At 40.5% G+C, this 23327-nt stretch overlaps 1 protein-coding gene across 2 annotated transcripts in view; it reads left to right on the top strand.

Moving 5' to 3' along the window:
* The window catches only part of NPAT (nuclear protein, coactivator of histone transcription), a 77752-nt gene that overhangs the window by 12054 nt on the left and 42371 nt on the right, over positions 1 to 23327 (top strand). For both annotated transcript variants that reach the window (XM_073613499.1, XM_073613500.1), the window contains exons 2-5: positions 1488 to 1606; positions 5044 to 5104; positions 7155 to 7227; positions 22480 to 22520. In XM_073613499.1, coding sequence (XP_073469600.1) covers positions 1488 to 1606; positions 5044 to 5104; positions 7155 to 7227; positions 22480 to 22520 — 294 coding nt within the window. The remainder of the gene's footprint in view (positions 1 to 1487; positions 1607 to 5043; positions 5105 to 7154; positions 7228 to 22479; positions 22521 to 23327) is intronic.

The following is a 23327-nucleotide window of genomic DNA, read 5'->3' on the forward strand; positions in this document are numbered from 1 at the left end:
TGTGCCGTGTGTCGTAGGAGGCGGGACATCGTTACCGCGCCTGCACGGCGATTTAGATCCAGCTTTGACACACAGCATGACATCTCATTACCAGGCACTGGTAGGCTGTACCTGATGGGCACTGGTAGGCTGCTTGTCATGGGCACTGATAGGCTTTACATGATGGGCACTGGTAGGCTGTACATGATGGGCACTGGCAGGCTGCATTTCATGTGCACTGATAGGCTGTAAATGATGGGCACTGGTAGGCTGTAAATGATGGGCACTGGTAGGCTGTAAATGATGGGCACTGGTAGGCTGTAAATGATGGGCACTGGCAGGCTGCATTTCTCACCCTAGGCTTATACTCGAGTCAATATGTTTTCCCAGTTTTTTGTGGTAAAGGTGCCTCGGCTTATATTCGGGTCGGCCTATACTCGAGTATATACGGTATGTGTTTATTTTTTAATGAACTCCTGGCTCTTTTAAGTGGATCTAAATGTCGGAAAGGCGGAAGCAGGCATTCTGATCATGTGACCACTGTGTTTAGCAGTCGCAGCGTGGAGAAAAACTCTGGTTAGTGTTAAAGCCAACCTGCTGGGAGGCCGCAATTATGCGCCAGGTCAGCAGGAAGTGATTACTTAGCCTTTAATCTTTAATGTGTTTTGTCATGTTAGAATCAGCTTTGCTGTACAATCACTAAAGATATATATATTTTTTTTAGACCTCATACATATGCTGTGGAAATGCCCCAAACTCATTAGATATTGGAATAATGTTTTCATGACCATCAATACTATCTATCAGATTCAGGTGTCTATGGATCGCTTGCTGTGATGAGGTCTGGACAAGGACTTGTACTCCCCTTCTGTATACATTGCTCCTATTAGACTTCTTTATTTGGCCAGAAAGCTTATAGCGAGGTATTGGTTGTCTACCCAGATTCCGGCGAGCAAGCAATGGATCCAAGCAGTTAACAACATTCTTTTTTGTGAAAAGAATACCTATTATTATCATAGAAAACCACCTAAGAAGTTAGAAAAAATATAGCAATGTTGGTTTGGGTGCCCCAGAATTAGCTCCTCCACAACTGGTCCTCACTGGACTACTACAATGTTGATAGCCCAGTGCAGATGTTCTTACAGTTTAAAAAGGCATGCAATGGTGGACACACGTTATGGCAAGACGCAGTGGACAAGCTGCTTTCACGGTAGAAGGTATATAGCTATAGGGTCATATATCTGAAGAAGAATACACTGGTATAGTCAGGTTGAAATTATTTACCTTTTTGTTTCTGCAAAAGCCAATATGGAAGATATACTGTGCATTTATATAAGATACAATATAAAGTCAAAATGAATATTCCCTGTATATGTAAAGTTGTTTCTTGGATGGACTGTATATATGCATATCTGTATTGGAAGTGCCTTTTGCTTTTGTCGCAATAAAAGCCTTTTGATTTAAAAAAAAAAAAAAAAAAAATTTTTTTTTTTTTATCTGATTTTTAGGTTACTTGCAGCAAGAAAAGCTGTCATCCACCTGCAGAGCCTACATTGCAGAGTCACCCCACCTCAAAGAATATGCAGACCATCACACGGATGATGGGGCCATCCCAGGATGTCTGCTGGTAAAAGCTAGCTCAATATAATGCTTGACAGTCTCTTAGACTTTTTAAAATGTATTGTATATTTCATCAGAAGTTTTTTGTTTTACTGTAATGAGCAAAATATGGACTCATTTGTAATTTAATCTTTACATGTGTCTACTAGAGTTTATATTGCATATGGTATATAATTGATCTATTCATATCAGATTTACTATCGTTTCTCTGTTGACGATCATGTAGCTTAGCTGCTGCAGCATAGAGCACACCAATAACACTAAATGGCCATTTATAGACACTCTGGAGTCTGTAGTGCATGGTGAGAAATAAGAAGCATACTTGGGGTTTATCGAGGCTTTTGGGAAATAGCAAATCACTCTTATTCCATAAAAAGAGAGAAGTGCAGCGCCCTTGTCAATCAGATTATATTTTTATTAATTTCGTATTGCAAATCTTTGCTTTATTATACAATCCCATGATATCATGGTCTAGTAGTTTACTCTCGTAAAATCAAGAGTTAGGGCTGCAGTTTTACCGCCCCCTCCTAACACAGTGGCTGCAGGGGGTTATACACATGCTGTAGGCAGTACCTCTCCTGAATGCAGCTCATTCAGGTGAATTGGACTGCGCTGCAACTGTGGTGTGGTGGTGCAAGATTTCTGGGTTAAGGCCCCTTTCACACGGACGGACCGTCTATCCGTTTTTCTTCCATCCGTCGACGGACGACAATGCATTCCTATGGGCAAACGGATGACCATCCGTTACCATCAGTTAACCTCCGCTTCCGTTTTTATCCGTTTTTTTTAACGTACAAAGCTACGTCCAGATCCGTCAAAACGGATATTAACTGACGTTAACTGACAATGTCCGTCAACGTCCGATCAGTTAAGATCCATTTTGAAGAAATTATTCAAAGTTCATACTTTGACAAATAAAAAAACAAAGTGAAAAAACTTTATTTTAAAAGGGTTATGCAGAATAATAAAACTAAAACTGTTTTGAACATATCATGTGCTTTTGTGTCTTTTTATGCTATCAAAACACAATGAAATACCCAAATTAATGAATTAATAAATTTAAATTTGCACTGCATTATATATATATATATATATACTGCCATGAAACTTCTCCTGATGGAGATAGAAAGTAGTCAGCAAATTGTTCACGCATGGCAATGTAGGATGGGTGGAGCAAGGCTTTCTGGGTAATTTCCTTAAATGCAAAGAAACTGCTGTAAATGGATGAAAACGGATACAAAAACGGATGAAAAAACGGATGTAAACGTATACCTTAACGGATGAAAACGGATATTAACGGAACAGAAGACGGATGAAAACGGAGATTAACGGAACGGATGAAGACGGATGAAGCAACGGATAAGAACTGATACGTTTTTAACGTGGCTAAACTGATGGTGCCTGTGTGAAAGGGGCCTAAAACAGGTGGCAAGGAGGCAACAAATCAGCCTTGCAGCTGCTTGGTAAATGTCCTTTGAAAAGTGATCTACCTTGATCGCTCTACAGAGGGCAGCACAACTATAAACTACATCCATTACTGGCTGCGTGTTTGTTTTAGATCATATAGTTCATCCACTCCACAGTTTCTGTGTTAGGGTGACACGATTTATCTTCTGTACCTATTGGTCTGATTTTCATAAATATTCACTGTTGTTGGAAACGCGTAAGAGTTATCACCTAGGATATTCAGGTGGAATTTGTCTCTAAATACATCTGGAGTCTGTAGAGCTGCTGGAATGTAGCATATAGTGGGCTTATTCAATATAACACCGCAAAGTCCTTGGTATCTTGTAAGAATCCATTTTCAATAAAATAATGTATGATGTACATTAAACATCAGTTGAAATACACTCTGGAGTTATCGTTGCAAACGTTAAAATGAGAGCAATACATCTATGGCCATATAATTCATGGTTAACTCTAAAGTAATAACCTGTAAAGGTTTTTAAAGTGTTGTCTATGGAGAATTTTAGTTACCATAGTTTTTTTGCAATTCCACAGGCGTAAACAATTTTAAGACTTTACATGTTTGGTATCTCTCTAGATGCAGACTAGAATACTGCAATCACTGAGCAGCAAATGATATCACCTGAGCAGCAAATTATATCACCTGTTACGTATTTCAGTTATCTTGCAAACCTGGCCTATTAGTGGGCCCTCAGAACAGGGTTGATGACCGCTGTTTTAGATTACCTCTCTCTATGGGGTTGGTTTACTAAAGGCAAATAAACGGTGCACTCTGAAGGTGCAGTTGCCCCAGAGCTTGGTAAATGAGGTAAAGTTTCACTTTGTAAAGAATACTCAATCATATGCAAGGAAAATAAAAAAACAGCAATTTTTTCTTGCACATGATCGGATGATGGAAGTCAGCAGAGCTTCCTCTCATTTACAAAGCTTTGGAGCAATTGTTCTTGCAAAGTGTACAGTCCTATTTGCCTTTAGAAAATCATCCCCTATGTGTCCTGTTGACAATAGTCTCATCAACACAAAGAATGGGTGAAAGTTGAAACTTTTGAGTTGCCACTGGAACAGAAATACAGGGAAGTCTTTTAATTGGGAGACTTGTTGCAGTGACAACTGTCTAAGAGGGAATTTCACTCACTTTAGAGAAATATTGTCTCCTTCCTGTTTTGTATATACAGGACAGAATGTTAAAGGAAGCCTCCCCAAGGGGACTAAAACTTTAACAGTGTTTTTATCCATGCTATACTGGATCCAGAGCAAAAAAAAAAAAGAAGTGGCTTTAGATGTATGTTAACAAAGTGTCATTGATTCAATTTTAAATTATTTTAGAAATGACGTGAAAAGTGCATGTCAGCAAAACTTAAAGGGTAAGTTCACCTTTACAGAAAAATCTGTAAGGTGAACTTACACTAGACCCCCTCCCCATCGCCCTTGGTCCCGCAGTACCTGAAGCTGGCGATCTCCCGCACTGACACATCGTAAAGCCGCTTTACTGATCCGGGGATCAGAAATCCCCCCCACGGCTTAATCTCCTAAATGTACCTCGTAAAGGTACAGATAGGAGGCATTCTAATTTGTCAGCACCGTCACATGGGCGGCGCCCACCAATCAGAACCTGTGTAGCCTGTCCTGTCAGTGCTGGAGAAGAGGAGAGAAAGCCGAGGGGATTTCATATCCCCGGATCAGTAAAGCGGCTTTACGATGTGTCAGAGCGGATGATCACTGGCTTCAGGTACTGCGGGACCGGGTGTGATGGGGAAAGCGGGTCCAGTGTGTGGTCGCCTTACAGATTTTCTGTAAAGGTGAACTTGCATGTTAAACACCTGTGTGCACAAACAATGAGCTGATTTGTTAATTAGGTGCATGGATAAAACTAGGCATTTAAAGTACCATAGTGAATGCTGTGCCAAAGCCCCAATGCATTTTTCCCAAGTTCTTTCTGACCAAATATGCATCTCTGTGCATTATCTTGTTTTCTAGTCCGTCTTTGGGAAAAATCTCACCACAATCTTGAATGAATATATAACAATGAAAGCTAAGGGTGAGTAGTAAATGTTTAAATTGTCAAATTGTGTGTGTGTGTGTGTGTGTGTGTGTGTGTGTGTCTATATATATATATATATATATATATATATATATATATATATATATATATATATATATAATTACAGAGCCAAAGAACAAAAAACAATGAAGCTTTCAGAGGTTTAAACTCTGAGAACCATTCAACCAGCTGTAAAATGTATTTTCTACTATATAAATAGGAGATGTCTTGCTGTGTGGCATTCTTGGGTTTAGTGGATAATATTTTGACAAAATTAAGTCCATTCATGTCATACTTATTCAGATTTTTTTGGGTGTCGTCTGTCTTTGTTAATCTGCACATTGGTAGGATTGCATTAATTATCTGAATTCTAATTCCTATGTAGAAGAAAAGCTGTTCCGGAAATGTTATAGTATCACATTCACACTTGATTTCATCAGCTCTATGTATAGTGCATAGCCATTCATTGTGAATGGTACCCCAGTACACTGTACAGTAGAGGGTGACGCAATGCACCACAATACACATATCTTGCTTTGTGTTCTGCTACATTACTAATAGAGGGTCATGTGTGGTTTCTTGTCAGTTGCAGTGTGTTAGCAGCCTATTCTTAAAGTGGAACTTCATTCTCTCAATCAGCATTAACTATTTTGAATCTTTATGCTGCTAGCATTTGTAAATAGATTAAAAAAAAAAAAAAAAAATATCACATTTAGTTGTTTTAAACTTTATTTTTTTTTTTTTTACATTTCTTCAGTTACTTCCTGGTTTCCATGCCTAGACATGTGATTGCATACTTCCCTGGAATATTCAGGAGGGATTCTTACAGCTAAGCACATTCTCCTGCCTGCATGTTTGAGCTAAGGGTAGTTGGATTCCAGGAAGTAAATTCTACAGGAATCATCTACATGAAGTCCTGCCACACTTCCCTGCTGTCCACAGTGGTTCTTATTCATGTGATAAAAACATTCAGTCTGCTGCTCTTCCTGGCATTCCCCTGGTCAACTTTCTGGTTCACACTATGACCTGCAAGTGAATCGCACAGGAACTGCACTGCATTCCTGTGCAAGTTGCATGCGATTCAGTGGAGTGTGACTTGAGCCCATTTGCTTTTTGAATGGGCCCAAATCACACCGCATCACACCTTAGAAGTGCAGGCACCTCTTTTGGAGCCACACCATAACCGCATTGCATGGTAATTTTTTTTCTACCAATACGATCCGGCACAGGCAAATCGCACTGCGTTTAGGTTGGTGTTCACTTTGTATTGACAGCCACAGCGAATCGCAAACCCAGTGTGATTGCAATGCGGTGCAGGAAACGCATATGTGTGAACCTAGGCTGAAAAAAATAGTATTTCTTTCTTTTTCAAATGAAAATGATAAGCTGGCATTTACCAGGTTTTGTTATTAACATATATCACAATGTACTATAATGTATCATTTTATTTTTGAAAGAGTAAAAACAAGTAAAAGAAGAAGTTAGGAGCGGTCATTCTTTACTGTAAACTGCATGTAGAGTACTATTTTTCTTCAAGTAGTGCTGAACCATTAGGTTCTGTTAAAGTGTATCAAGTTTTTACTGCTCGCTGCATCTTTTCTAGTTAAGTTCAGTCTTCCATATGTTCTCGTGACCATTATCGTCACAAGTGAAAGTGAGGGAAAATCCTACATTTTAATTCTCACCAGAACAAGAATGGAGGGGAAATTTTCCAATGACATCGGTTTGACAGGAGACTTCCCTCACTTTGGAGATATTCTTTTTCGCTCCCTTTTTGTTTTACAGGACATAAAGTGAAGGGAAATCTCCTCCAATAAGACAAGTTTTGAAATAATAAAAAAAAAAATACTTGACAGGGGTTTTATCCATTCCCTCCTGTGTCCAAAATGGAAAAAGTTGTGGCTAGAAATATTCTTTAACCTTTTAATAATGACATTTAGTGGGCAGCAGCTATTTCATTGTGTGGTGGGTGTAGTTTTTTAGTTTTTAATTTTCTTTTTCTTTTTTTTTTACATTTTATTATAACTTCTGATTTATCTTTTAATAGAGAATGAAGCAGATATACCATTCATGATGTCCTCTCTGTGGAAAAAACTTGACCTCACTTTGTCTCAAATCAGGTATAAATGTATTAAAGTGTTTTAAAAGGATATTTTTTTTTTTTTGTATGGGCTGAGTATATTGGTGGCACTATGACCTATTCATACAACAGAGATGTGTCAGCCTTGATTCACACTTGTGCGGTGCAGGCCATTGCATGTGATTTGCACAGGAATTGCTCCGCATTCCTGTTCAAATCACATGGATGTCTGTGCAGTGCAATTTGAGCCATTCGTTTTGTATAGCTCACATTGCATCACATTTGCACAAATGGTGCAGGTCCCTTTCTTTTTGGTGTGCCTGAATCGCATCACATGGATGTGAACACCCATGAGATCTGATTCTGGCAATCGCACTGCATTTTGTGACCTGTTTCAGGATGTCGTTAACACCCGCAGCAGATCGCATGCAGTGCAGTAAACGCACAGGATTCGCTGCGTTTCCTGCATCTCATCAGTGTGAACTGAGGCTAAATAATAATCTGTATAGTTGTTGCAATTGTAAAAGAAATAAAGCCTATAGCTATGTTTTTTTTTTTTTTTTGTAGATATTCAGCAATTTAATGACTAAACATATATTGTGTAACTTGGGCCAGGCAAATCCGTACGTCAAGCAGTGTTAAACCCAAAAGCAAACATTTATTATGTTGCAACTTAACGATTCTTACATTCTTACATGTCTGAAGAAAATTAGACAGAGTGAGCAGACTTTACTGGTACCAGGGAAGGACAAACACTACGTAATAATACTAAATCTCTTTATTACAAAAAAATATTTGTACCTTCAATTAAAAACAAGAAAAATAGAGCTCTCATCAATTTGACCACTTAGTTGATAACATAATGGATCTCTGTTGCTACTAGGTCAAAGAGGTCAACGTTTCGCTTTTATGCTTCCTCAGGACCTTATATCATTGACTATAGACCGAGATCCTGTACTAGAGAGAAACCAGGAGGGATTTGTCATATTTTTGAACAGAAGACAAGTGCAGCATAGCATTTTATCAATAGATAGAATGTATGAAGAGTGGCACTTACAAAAAGACCTCTTTGACCTAGTAGCAACAGAGGTCCATTATGATATTAACTAAGTGGTCAAATTGATGAGAGCTCAGAGATTGAGATTTTTCTTGTTTTTTTTAGAATGTACAAATATTTTTTAACCATTTTTTTGTAATAAAGAAATTTAGTAGTATTACATATTGTTTGTCCTTCTCTGGTACCAGTAAAGTCCACTCAGTGTTTCCAATTTTTCTTCAAACAATCTTTTTATATATATTCTTACGTGTGATAGCTGAATTAGTTTTTTCTTTTTTAGGTTTTATTGCCTTTAGTTTCATCTGGTGATCCAGCCAGTAAGTCTGGACAAAGGAAGGACTCTTCCTGAGATATCAGTGTACTGAGATGAATCAAGCCATTTAGTACTAGTGGGGGCTTACAATGATCAGCTTTTATTTATTTATGTAAAATCCTTATCTTAAAAGGAAAAAAAACTGTTTGCTGTAATGGATTATAATGCGTGAGCTGGAGTTTGGTATCAGTTTTAAATCTGATTTAACACTACCCTCCCCTGAGACTAACAATGCTGCTGTCCAAAGTTGCCCTCTGTGCTCATTCATTCAGAGAGATGGCACTGTAAAGCCTCGTACACACGGTACGATTGTTGGCCAACCGAACGTCTGAATTTTGTCAAAAGGACGTGTGCCTGGATCTTGTCTTGCATACTAACAGTACACAATTGTCATGCCACAAACACAAATGTAGTGACGTACTACGAGGAATTTCAGCTCTTGAGCGCCACACTTTGGGCCCTTTCTGCTAAATTCGTGTTTGGTTAGCATTGATTCCGAACATGCGTATTTGTACTTTTGACTTTTGTGTGACGGATTTCTGTACTGACCATACGAAAATATGACGTCGAGCCGTTGTCCGCCGAAAATTTACTAGCCTGTCCTCCAACATTTGTCGGCTGAAAGTTGGACAACAATTGTCAAAAGGAGCGTACTAACGGTAAGATTTTAGGACAACAGTCTGGCGACAGACAATCCCCTGCCAACAATTGTACCGTGTGTACGAGGCTTTATACAGAGATGTGTTACTGGCCAGATCACCAGGTGAAAATAGGAGGGGGGAGCCTAGGAAAGAAAACAAATGCAGCCACCACATCTAATGATTGGTAAGCTGCAATATTCAGTATGACATTTTTTTGGGTTTAATACCGCCTTCAGTTTCAAATGAGCACTGGTAGGATTAAAATTAACCATTTGCATGTTTAGTGTTGCAAAACTAGAACCATGGATCCTGGGTTGCTCTAGAGTTCTGCCCCTACTAAAATGTGTTTATGAATATACAATGCATTGGACAGTGTTGGAGAATTCCAGAGCTTTACAATTGGAGCGAAGGCCTAGCTATACATGCTTATATGCCTCTCGTTGAGCTTTGTGAGCTGAATGAGAGGAATCCCTCAATTCACTCTGAACGTCGTGGATGGAAGTATCTACACAGCCAGATATTGTACTGAGACAGCCACAGCACCTGTGCCTGCTTGAATACCTGAACAGTGACTGCATCTGATTGTATAAGAAAATAAATAAAGAACACTGCGCTCTATAAAAAAAAAAATGGATAAGCAGCAGCATACGTTGTGACAAACAACTGAGGATAAAATTAAAAAATGCAGCGCTAAACAATAGTGTAACTGAGAAAATTAAAACATACATAAGTCATAAATCCATGTATAGGGTATTGGTTAAACAATGTGATAAAGAAACATGAGTCCAAAATGAAAAAATAGTGAGTGAATAAAGTGTTAACTCATGTCCATACATTGGAAACAGGATGGAAATGGATGGTTGGAGACCAAAAGAACTGGTGAGTATAATGTAGATCCATAGGGCTGGGCTAGCATCGATGATATTATACATCAAATAAGTAAAAGAGATGGGTACTCTTACCAAAAGAGGTGGACTCCCCTGTCAGCGACATGGAGTCAATCAGGCAATGAGCCCCATCGGGCTGGAAGAGAAAATCCAGAATGTTGAAACAGGCGGGATAAACTTCCGGCAACAGGAACACCAAGGAACTCACGATGGGTGCCAAGGATGGAGATTTCCAAGTGTAGAGTGGCAAAGCAGCACTGGTCATCCAGAAGGAAGATACTCTTGTCCGGAGATTATGTAAAAGAAAAAAATCACCGCTTCCGCATAGTGCAGGTAAAAACGGGGATTTTTATTGCTAAAAAACCACGAACAATAAAATGGTGATCACAATATTAATAACAAAAGCAGCATGGAGAAAGGGTACCGTCCGACGGGTTTCGACCCAATGGTCTTCAACTGGGGCATGGACAACCCACTCCATACTGCTCATATTTATAAATAATGATAAGTTACACAATTCATGGGGAGGGCGGACAAGAGTGTGTCTTGTCAGGTGATCGGGACGGAGGCGGCGTCACGTGGCCACGCGTCAGAGCCAAGGACGCGCTGACGTCCAAAGTGTAAACAAAAGAAGCCACGTGGAGCCGTGCGGCTCACCGCGTCCGCATCGTAGTCACCTGATCCTAAGGGGAGGTTTCTCTGGGCGGCTGAAAGGAAGGAACATCGCAATGCATTGCGCATCCTCATTTGTTTTAATGAATAAATCTCTGGCAATAACGGCAAAAATAAACGCAACATCATGTCATAAATAGAGCAAAACGAACCCTAAACAAGTGATAACAATCATGCAAAACGAAGAACTCATAATAATTCTGGCATCTTAGCACCTTCCATTCAGGTGTTCAAAAACCTAGTTTTGGAAGACTTAGAAAAATTGTCTCATCAAAAGAAAAGGGTCTATATTAAACCTGACATTAAGACAGGTCTTAAAGCTTTGTGTGAAAGAAAAAATTTGATAATCCGTCCCGCCTACAAAGGCAGCGGGATTGTTGTTTTAGATAAAACAGATTATTTGAAAGAGATGGGCAAAATTTTGAGTGATACGGACACTTATAGTCCCATCCCCAATGACCCCACTACCACTTATAGAAAAGCTTTGCTACAATTAGTCGATGAAGGTTTTTCCCTGGGAATCATTAATAAGAAAGAAAATAATTTTTTAGTTCCTCATGTTCCACGGATTCCAGCTATTTACTATCTTCCCAAGGTCCATAAGGACCCAGTCAATCTCCCTGGCCGACCCATCGTCAGCGGGATTGACTCGGTCACAGCCCGTATCGGGAAATATGTGGACTTTTATTTACAGCCCCTGGTCTGGTCTACCCCTTCTTTCCTCAAGAATACTAGGGATACTATTAAACTTCTGGAATCGGGGGCGTGGCTTGGACGTTCATGTAGGCAGACGTGCTTCACTTCAGCTCCTGCATCCTGGACTACAAATCCTGTAAAGAGCCACATATACCGCCGAAATAGACCGCATACTTCGCTCCCGGAGTGGAGCTACCCCCTCTAAGACACCCGGTCAACAGAAAGGTAAAGCAGGGATGCCTAAAAATAAACCGGAGAGCGAACCCGCCGGCGGAGCGGCCCAGCATGGCGGACCTCCGCTCCAGCAACGTGGGGGGAAGGGATCCTACGCCGCCGCAGCAGCTAAACTGGGTCAATATGCCCACGACAGCAGCGCAAAAACCGGACATTATTTACAGTCATCCAGCGCTGGAAACTCTGCTAAGCATGGCTCTCCTGAGAAATCCACCCCTGCTAAACAACATGTACCTGACAAGATGGCGCCGGCGGCCCAGGGGGACACAGTGAGTACACCAAACTCTCCTATTACCACATCTGACCTAGCTAGACGCTCTGATATGGACTCCTCAGAACCCTCCTTGCAGGACATTCTTACAGCAGTGCATTCATATGGCTCTTCTATTACTGAACTGTCAGCAGATATTAAAAGTGTGAAAGAGGGCCTGTTGCATATAAGGCAGGATATGCAGAAGCTCAGGGAGAGAACCACTGCTTTGGAGGGAAGAGTAAGCTCTTTAGAGGATGAATTACCCCCCATGGCACTTGATTTGCATAAAATATCTACAAAACATAAGGAAACAGCAGAAAGAGTGGAAGATATGGAGAATAGGCTGCGAAGATCAAACATACGCATAGTTGGCATGCCTGAAAAAGCTGAAGGGAAAAATCCCACTGATTTCATTGAAGCATGGCTGGCTGATACCTTTGGGAAAAATAACCTAACTCCATTCTTCTCAGTGGAAAGAGCTCACAGGGTGCCATCTAGACCACCGCCACCAGGGGGCCAAGACAGACCATTCCTGTTGAAACTCCTACATTATAAGGACAGGGACATTATACTTCGTCTAGCCAGACAAAAAGTAGATATGGAGATACAGGGAGCTAAGATCTCTATTTACCCGGACTTTTCAGCTGCTGTACAAAAACAGAGAGCAAAATTTACGGAAGTTAAAAGAAGAATGAGAGCCATACCATTGATGTACTCAATGTTATACCCTGCTAAGCTGAGGGTGGTGGCGGATGGAGCAGTTCATTTCTTTGATAGCCCAAATATGGCTGTGAATTGGCTAGATCGACACGAAAGACGCCTAAGAGGAGAACCTCGAGGTCAATCACCCGCCTGATGATTTTCTGGAGGGAGAAAATATTTACCTTCAATCCTTTGCTCACGACTGTTTTCATATAGGAGCATTAAGAAGAGGAGTATCTGAGTTTAATTGTTAACTTTTACTTTACGCCGACTACGTCTTGTGCCTTAAAAAAAAGATCGCAGGGCCCTGGCCCTCACTACTACCCCCTGTGCAGCCCTGCGGGGCAATTACAAAAGTTCTTTTTCAAGAATGCCTAAGTTCACGGGCAACATGTTTTTTGGTTTTTATGGTTTTTACGTTTGGCTTTTTTGTATTGATTACACTGTTTTTCAATCTGGATTACTCGGATCGCACCTCTGCAAGTGCCCAAGCTGCATGCTTCTGTCTCACTCTGACATAGCTGGAAATAACACATCTCTACACATAGATGATCTCTGTCCACCACCAAGTAATGACTCAAGTAACCTTTGGTCATGGTCGAGGAGGTATTTTGTCTGGGCGGTGAACACCTATAGGCATGACCATCCGGTGTTGTACCCCCCAGGATTCAATGAGTAACAAGAGAGACACAATTTTTTCGTGGAACATTAGAGGTTTACATGATCCTACCAAAAGAACTGCATTACTTACCTATCTCAACAGAATCCCACTGTAATTTTTTTGCAGGAATCACATCTTACCAGTGACAGTATACATTTATTACGTATGTCTAAATTTCAGCAGCAATACCACTCTACCCATACTAGATACTCTAGGGGAGTGAGTATTCTTTTTTCTAGGTTCACAGCATTTAATAAGCAAGACGCAGAAATAGATGCTGAGGGCAGATATATCTTCTTGATGGGTGTGTGGGAATCTCAAAAATGTATTTTTGCCAATATATATATTCCTCCACCTTTTACACTAACAGTACTGCAATGTTTTGCTAGATTTTTGTCTAAATACCCCCAGTTGCCGGTGTACGTTCTGGGGGATTTTAACAGTGCAATGGATTTATCTTTGGATGTACGTAAAAAATACTGTCCCCAGGGACCTAGAATATACACCCCGCTGGCTAAGTTTCTGGGAGAACTTGGACTGATAGATATATGGCGACGCTCATCTCCTCTGCAGGCCCAGTTCTCCTGTCACTCGCCGACACATTCAACTCTATCTAGAATAGACTACGCTTTTGGGAATGAGTTAATTTGTCGATATGATCCAAAAGTGATATATTTGGCTAGGGGGTTGTCTGACCACTCTCCGGTGCAGCTTAGTCTAAACCTCCAAAAAACTAGTATGCCTGTACACTGGAAACTAAATCCATTTTGGCTCCAATTGTTCACAAACACTGAATATATGCAAATGAGCATTAGCAATTTTCTAGAGGATAATAAACATTCGGCTGCACCTGGGATGGTCTGGGACGCCCTGAAGGCATTTATCAGAGGGATGTGTGTAAGGGAAATGAGTACAATCAAGACCAGGAGCAAACAATGGGCTGAGGATGTGGCTAAAGGGGTAGAAAGAGCAGAGGAGGTATTTCTGAAGGATCCTAACTCTGATAATGAACGGCAGTGGATAAATGCGCAGAAATTATCCCGCTCTGTACACCTGCAACAAGCTAATAACAAAAGATTTTTTACAACCCAAACATATTTTGAGGAAGGAGAGAAAACTGGGCACATGCTGGCAGTGATAGCTAGATCACAAAACCCCTCTCAAATTATACATAACATAAAAACTAAATCGGCATTGCTAGTGTCTGATACACCGTCCATACTGCAAGAATTTTCATTCTTTTATCAGGATTTATATTCCTCAAAAGTTTCTTACCTAGAGGAAGAGCTGACACAGTTTTTGGAATCCATTACACTACCCAAACTCCAGAGTTTAGATAAAAAACTTCTAAATGCACCTCTCTCCCTAGAAGAAATACAACTTGCTATGGCCACGTTCCCCAATTCAAAAGCTCCAGGTAGCGACGGTATACCGATCGAACTATATAAAAAGTTTGGAGGAATACTCTTGCCAGAATTACTACACACACTCACAGAAACAATTAAAGCTGATTCTTTGCCGGGATCTATGTATGAGGCGGTGGTAGTGGTAATTTTAAAACCGGGGAAAGAACCGGATCAACCAGAATCATACAGACCCATTTCACTTTTGAATACGGATCTGAAACTTTTTACAAAAATTATTGCCATGAGGATTTCCAAAGTGGTGTCTAAACTGGTACACCCGGATCAGGCCGGTTTCATACCAAATAGGTCCACGGCAAATAATCTAAGACGTCTATTTCTTAACATGCAAATACCCACAGATAATCAGGGACAAAGAGCTATACTATCGTTAGATGCCGCTAAGGCATTTGATAGTGTGGAGTGGGAGTACCTATGGAAAGTATTGGCGAAGTTCGATCTTGGGGACACCATAATCTCTTGGATCAAGCTGCTATATAAATCACCTAGGGCCTGTATCAGAATTAATAACACCTTATCATCATCATTTGATTTATACAGGGGAACCCGACAGGGCTGCCCTCTGTCGCCTTTACTTTTCGCTCTGGCTGTTGAACCACTGGCGGCGGCTATAAGGGGAAACACAGAAATAGTAGGCTTTAGGCGGGGAGAAACGGAAGAAAAAATTGCATTATATGCAGATGATGCCCTCTTATTCTTAGGTGACACATCCATTTCTCTGATTAAAATTATGGAACTGATTGGGAGGTTCGGAAAATTCTCCGGATTTAAAATAAATTGGGATAAATCGACAATACTGCCCCTAGACCCATTAGTAGGACCCCTTCCTCAAATAGCCGAACAAATTAAAGTGGTGAATAAATTTAAATATTTAGGCATAATCATACACCCTAATTTGAATCAATATATAAAACTAAATATAGACCCACTCCTCAAAAAATTCAAAGAAAAGCTTGTCAGCTGGACCCGGCTTCCCCTCTCTGTAGTTGGTAGGTGCAATCTAATCAAGATGATTTGGAGCCCACAACTACTTTATGCACTGCACAATGCCCCTATTTGGATCCCTATCCATGTGTTCCGCAGATGTAATACTCTATTCCGAGCACTGATTTGGAGGGGACAAGTCCCAAGAATTAAACTAGAAACATTACAGGAGATGAGGGACTCGGGTGGATTGGCGGTCCCAAACCCATTTTATTATTTTATAGCGGCTCAATTGCAACATTTAATGGGCTGGCTCCACCCTGAGTCTTCTGATCCTATTCGGAACATAGTGAGTACACAACTATCTTGTGATGGTCTTGTGGAGTGCATAGAGGCAGGCGAGTTAGGAGCGCTGATACAGCTCCCCACGCTAATACTCATTGACAAAGTTTGGAACAAAACAAAGCAACATCTCCAATATGACGGATATACAAACTGGTCACGAATATGGAATAATCGTAATTACCCGGAACTTGGCAAGTTGGAGAATTTCTCTAACTGGGGGAAAAAGGGAATTCAATACATTCCACAATTGTATTATAGGGGGGTTTTACGAGATTTCCAATCAATACGCTCAGAATTTAATTTGCCAAACACCTCATTTTATCAGTATTTACAACTTAGACATGCCATAGCAGCACAAAGCAAAACATCCAAATGGGAACTGGTTAAAACTGGGGTGCTTACACAACTAGTTACGTCATCATCCCGGAAGGGACAAATATCCGCTATATATGGTTCCCTTATTGACCATGTATCTAGGGCTATGACTTTGGGCTGTAGAGGGGGCTGGAGAGAGGACATAGGGGAAATCTCAGACGAGGAATGGAGTAACATTCTAGAGAATGTACTTAAGGTGTCCCTGTGCCCCTCTCAAAAGCTCACTCAATTATTTATTATTCACCGTACATATCACACACCTGAAAAACTACATAAATGGCACAGGAGAGATGATCCACTATGTCCTCGCTGTCTTATTGACAACGGTACACTTATTCATATGTTGTGGAAATGTCCGAAGTTGCAGAGGTATTGGACCTCAGTGATAAACACTATTAACAGTATATGGAATATCAAACTTATAAATGACCCTAAACTTTGTTTACTAGGATGGTTGGATGAAGAACAGTACACTCCTCATACGTACACAGCCATTTTGAGGGCACTATTCTTAGCTAGGAAGCTTATTGCCAGAAAATGGCTATCCACAATGAGCCCTACAGTAACGGAATGGACTGTGGCAGTAAATGATGCTCTAATTAGAGAACAACTCACATATAAGCATAGAGGCTGTCCAAACAAATTTGAAAATATATGGGATCCCTGGCTAGACACACCTGGACTAGCACCATTGAGCTTGGTCCATAATAGAATTTTGGGTGGCAGAGTCCATACAGTAGGAACACCAACATAGAAAATAATATGGAACAAGATACAATGATATTGATCTAGAGATGGAAAATCTTATATTGTACGTGTGATGTCTGTAACTGAAACAAATGTGAGGTGGCAGATGGGCAGTGCAGAGGCCAATATGTACATAGTTTGCCTAATCTAATAATAGGTATTGTTGACCCCGTTGGGTCCAGCGGAAAGTAAAAGAAGGAAAGGGAACAATACAAAAAGTAATTGGAAAATGAATAATAGAAGTTATATAGAGCAAATAATGATCTGCAAAAATCATAATTATAACAAATGCATCGCACAAATGTATCTAACTCAGAGATAACGATTGATAAGTGCATTTATGAGGAATGTCATGATGTATTTGGTCATGTAACATTAATATTGGTTGTTCCTATGTACTATGACATTGAATTTAAACTATGTGCTGAAATGTAACAATTTGATTTACTGTATTCAATGGAATCTTATTTTCAATAAAAAAAAAAGATCTGATTTAAAAAAAACTTCTGGAATCGGTCCAATTCAGGGAAGGAATGATTCTCGCCACAGCGGACGTGGCAGCATTATATACATGCATACCCCATTATTTGGGTTTTGAGGCTGTTGAAAACTTTCTGTCTAGAGATGTTCGACTCCCCCTCCAACGCTATTTCATTATACAACTTTTGAAATTTGCCATGAGGCATAATTATTTCTGGTTCCAGGACCAGTTTTATTTGCAGAAGAGAGGCGTGGCAAAAATTCGCGCCCAGCCTCGCCAACCTCCTCATGGCGCAGTGGGAGGAGGATGTCGTCTATGTTGACCGAAGGCCCGAGTTAGTTCTTTGGGCCAGGTACATAGACGACATCCTCCTGTGGGATGGTGACCGCGCCTCATTGGATGATTTCATGACTACCCTCAATCAGAACGACTGGGGAATCTCTTTGAGCTATGAGGCCAGTTCTCCAAGATCCATTTTTTAGATCTTGAAGTCCTGGCGATAGATGACCATTTGGAATTTAGAACATATTTCAAACCAACCGACCGGAATGGTTACATTCCGGTCGACAGTTGTCACCAGGAACAATGGCTCAGAGCGATCCCACAAGGTCTATTTTTGAGGTTACGGCGTAATTGCACCAGAACATCTGATTTTTTTTTTGTCCCAGTCCCAATTGCTCAAGAACAGGTTCTTGGAAAAAGGTTATAGCTTGGATCTTCTTGATGGGGAGATTAATGCCATTTTGTCCTTGGAGAGTAGTTCCACTTTGATTGAACGTCCTAAGACCACCGTGGATTCCAGGTTCAAATGGGCTTTTACCACCACCCATTCCCTCCAATCAAAACAAGTTAAAAATATAAGAAACACTGGAAAGTGCTCTTAAATGACAGATTGTTAGGCCCAGCCCTTCCTGAGCAAGCTGCAGTCATCTTTAGGGGAGCAAGATCTATTCAGGGGCAGATGGCCCCAAACATTATAGACCCTCCCAAGAAGGTTTCTTTTTTCCAGGACTGCAATGGATATTATCCATGTCGCAAGTGCAATGTGTGTCACCATAATATAGGGGGCAGCAGAGGATGTTAACATTTACGTCTACTGTCACGTCCTATATATACCACATGAAACAATTTGCAACATGTTCTTCACGATACATTGTTTATTTACTGACTTGCCCTTGTCACAAGCAGTATGTAGGTCGTACCATTAGGACCTTCACTATCCGGGTTAATGAACACATAGCTGGAATCAAAGGTGGCAAAAGCAAACACACTGTGCCACCACACTATTTACAGTACCACAATAAAGACCCTTCAGGTACCCTCTTCCAGGTTATCGATAGATTCGTTCCCCATTGGAGGGGGGAATCACCTCTCAGAGGTGTTTCCCGCCTCGAAACGTATTGGATCCATGAGTCGACTGTTACTGTATTTTTTCTCATTGTTGCTCTGGGGTTGCCCTGTTTTTTCTCATCTTTTTCATCTTTTTTTCCTTTTCCCTTCCTTTCCCTGGCTTTATATAGTCGTAGCCTATTTCAACCTACAGGTTTCAGTTTATATGAAGTTTTTTTTTTTCCTTATTGTTACAAGATGTGACTGGAACAGCCCTTATGTGCACTATACATATCTTTCATGTATTTGTACATTGTTTTTCACTTATCAGGGTTTACATATTGGACATTTTATGTTGGATAGTGTACATCACATTATGAATATTGTTTTAGGTAATTTACTGGTCATTTTATAGTACTTATTGTTTATGGAATATTCACTTATTCATAGAACATGTGTTCGATATTCTCCTTTATTGTTTATGGTTTACATAAGGAATTATGAGTTCTTCGTTTTGCATGATTGTTATCACTTGTTTAGGGTTCATTTTGCTCTTTTTATGACATGATGTTGCATTTATTTTTGCCGTTATTGCCAGAGATTTATTCATTAAAACAAATGAGGACGCGCAATGCATTGCGATGTTCCTTCCTTTCAGCCGCCCAGAGAAACCTCCCCTTAGGATCAGGTGACTACGATGCGGACGCGGTGAGCCGCACGGCTCCACGTGGCTTCTTTTGTTTACACTTTGGACGTCAGCGCGTCCTTGGCTCTGACGCGTGGCCACGTGATGCCGCCTCCGCCCCGATCACCTGACAAGACACACTCTTTGGCGGGCTTCTCACCGCTACGTCATGTCCTTTGTTTGACATGCGGGTGGAGGATCCCAGGGAGCAGCTCTCTTCCTGTTATTCATCCATTGGAGAATATACCTGCCTGTCTTTCAACCATGCTGTTCGGTAGGCCATTTCCGATTTGATTATAAATTTCCGGTGTTGTAGGTTGCCATTCATCCAATGAGAAGTGATTTGACCGCCCTCCCCATTAATTGTGTAACTTATCATTATTTATAAATATGAGCAGTATGGAGTGGGTTGTCCATGCCCCAGTTGAAGACCATTGGGTCAAAACGCGTCGGGCAGGACCCTTTCACCATGCTGCTTTTGTTATTAATCTTGTGATCACCATTTTATTGTTCGTGTTTTTTTAGCAATAAAAATCCCCCTGTTTTTACCTGCACTATGCGAAAGCGGTGATTTTTTTTCTTTTACGTAATCTCCGGGCATATCTTCCTTCTGGATGACCAGTGCTGCTTTGCCACTCTACACTTGGAAATCTCCATCTTTGGCACCCATCGTGAGTTCCTTGGTGTTCCTGTTGCCGCAAGTTTATCCCGCCTGTATCAACATTATGGATTTTCTCTTCCAGCCCGATGGGGCTCATTGCCTGATTGACTCCATGTCGCTGACAGGGGAGTCCACCTCTTTTGGTAAGAGTACCCATCTCTTTTACTTATTTGATGTATAATATCATCGATGCTAGCCTAGCCCTACGGATCTACATTATACTCACCAGTTCTTTTGGTCTCCAACCATCCATTTCCGTCCTGGTTTCCAATGTATGGACATGAGTTAACACTTTATTCACTCACTATTTTTTCATTTTGGACTCATGTTTCTTTATCACATTGTTTAACCAATACCCTATACATGGACTTATGTATGTTTTAATTTTCTCAGTCACATCTGATTGTATAGCCAGCTTAAACTGCTATAGCGACAAGATAACTGCCTCGGGGGTTTCTGGTGTAGTCTGGTAAAGGAAGATATACAGTGCCTTGAAAACGTATTCATACCCCTTGAAATTCTCCTAATTTTGTCATGTTACAACCAGAAACTTAAATGTATTTTATGTGATAGACCAACACAAAGTGGTACATAATTGTGAAGTGGAAGACAAATGATAAATGGTTTTCAACATTTTTTACAAATGACTATCTGAAAAATGTGGTGCGCATTTGTATTCAGCCCCCTTTTACTCTTATACCCCTAACTAAAATCTAGTGGAACTAATTGCCTTCAGAGATCACCTTATTAGTCCGTCTGTGTGTAATTTAATCTCAGTATAAATACAGCTGTTCTGTGAAGCCCTCAGGGGTTTGTTAGAGAACCTTAGTGAACAAGCAGCATCATGAAGGCCAAGGAACACACCAGACAAGTTGGGGATGAAGTTGTGTAGAAGTTTAAAGCTGGGTCAGGTTATAAAAAAAATACCCCAAGCTTTGAACATCTCACGGAGCACTGTTCAATGCATCGTCCGAAAATGGAAAGTGTATGGCACAACTGCAATTACCAAGACATGGCCGTCCACCTAAACTGACAGGCCGGGCAAGAAGAGCATTGATCAGAGAAGCAGCAAAGAGGTCCATTGTAACTGAAGGATCTGCAGAGAACCACAGCTCAGGTGGGAGAATCTGTCCACAGGACATCTATTAGTCGTGCACTCCACAAATCTGACCTTTATGGAAGAGTGACAAGAAGAAAGCCATAAGAAGTCCCGTTTGTAGTTTGCAAGAAGCAAGGTGCTCTGGTCAGATGAGGCCAAAATTGAACTTTTTGGCCTTAAAGCAAAACGTGTGGCAAAAAACTAACACTGCACATCACCCTAAACACAACATCCTCACCGTGAAACATGGTGGTGGCAGCATCATGTTGTGGGGATGCTTTTCTTCAGCAGGGACAGGGAAGCTGGTCAAAGTTGATGGGAAGATGGATGGAGCCAAATACAGGGCAATCTTAGAAGAAAACATGTTAGAGTCTGCAAAAGACTTGAAACTGGGGTGGAGGTTCACCTTCCAGCAGGACAACGACCCTAAACATACAGCCAGAGCTACAATGGAATGGTTTAGATCAAAGCATATTCATGTGTTTGAATGGCCCAGTCAAAGTCCAGACCTAAATCCAACTGAGAATCTGTGGCAAGACTAGTCTAGTCTATCACATAAAATACATTTAAGTTTCTGGTTGTAACATGACAAAATGTGAAAAATTTCAAGGGGTATGAATACTTTTTCAAGGCACTGTATAAGGTTCCTGATTTGAACTTTATTGGTGTGCAAGCCTCTCCTGTCAGGAGAAAAGCTCCAGAACTGAAATTGTATTTTTTTTTTTTAAATCTATTTAGAAGATCAGCGTATGATACTACATTATACACCAATGATTTTTTGTGTTGATATCTTTGAAAACTCACCCTACTTGAGTATTGTGAGTTCTGTCCCTATTTGACCAGCTTAGTGAGGTACCTTAGTCACTCCTACAACTTATCCAAAATTTTAAGAAAGGGGATAGCATAGAAAGGGCTGCCATGCTTCTCTTTATGTGGAGGATGAAGATTGATTGCATAAAACTATAGTAAATAAAGAAAGCACCCTTAAAACTGAGAATGTTAATTGGCATACCTGACTGATGCAGTACAAGTAGTGACAATTGGAGGTAATTTCAGTGAAGTAATGCAGACTTTTGAGTGTTTTCTTTTTTTTTTTTGTTTGTCAGGTGCATGCAGGAGTCTGCAGCATTTCGAACTAATCAGAGAGGTATGTGACCATCCTAACTTTGCTGAATGCCTAAATTGTGCAAATAGGCAGCAATCTGTGTGTCGGAAAATATTGCCTGCTGCTATACCACAGTCCTAATTTATTTATTTATTTTTTTCCTCTGATAACTTGGCAAACAAATTGTAGACATGAATCTAGTCGACAACCATTTTGTTAGTGGGAATTCAAAATTAAACTGGACAGCACTGAATGACCCAACAAAGGAATGATTTATAGGTATCCTTAGGGAAAGGCAGGAATATAATGTTTTGCCCATCCATGGTTAATCACAGGTAGCATTAGAACACATTCAGCTCAATTTAAACTGTATGCTACTCATGTACTACAAAGTAGAGCCTAAGGGGTTGATTTACTAAAACTGGAAAGTGAAAAATCTATGCCAGCTCTGCATAGAAACCAATCAGCTTCCATATTTTTTAATTTATCTTTTTGTCGAAGCTTAATCGAACAAGCTGAAGTTAGAAGCTGATTGGCTACGATGCAGAGCAGTACCAGGTATTGCACTCTCCAGTTTTAGTAAATCTACTCCTAAATGTCAGAGCGAGAGGCCAGTATTATTAGATTGTAATCAAGTAACAGTAAATCTAATAGTTTTTAAAGTAACTCTGAGGTTGTGCCTCATCACTTCAGTGAGCTGCAACTTAAAGGGGAGTTCCACCCAGGGGGCCGTCAAAAAAAAAAAAAAAATTAAAAGTCAGCAGCTACAAATACTGCAGCTGCTGACTTTTAATTGGGTACTCACCTGTCCCTGGGTCCAGCGATGCGGGGGATCGAGGCCCCGCTCGT

This window comes from Aquarana catesbeiana, linkage group LG02 (assembly GCF_042186555.1).
Source record: "Aquarana catesbeiana isolate 2022-GZ linkage group LG02, ASM4218655v1, whole genome shotgun sequence".
In the NCBI taxonomy this organism is placed as follows: Eukaryota; Metazoa; Chordata; class Amphibia; order Anura; family Ranidae; genus Aquarana; species Aquarana catesbeiana.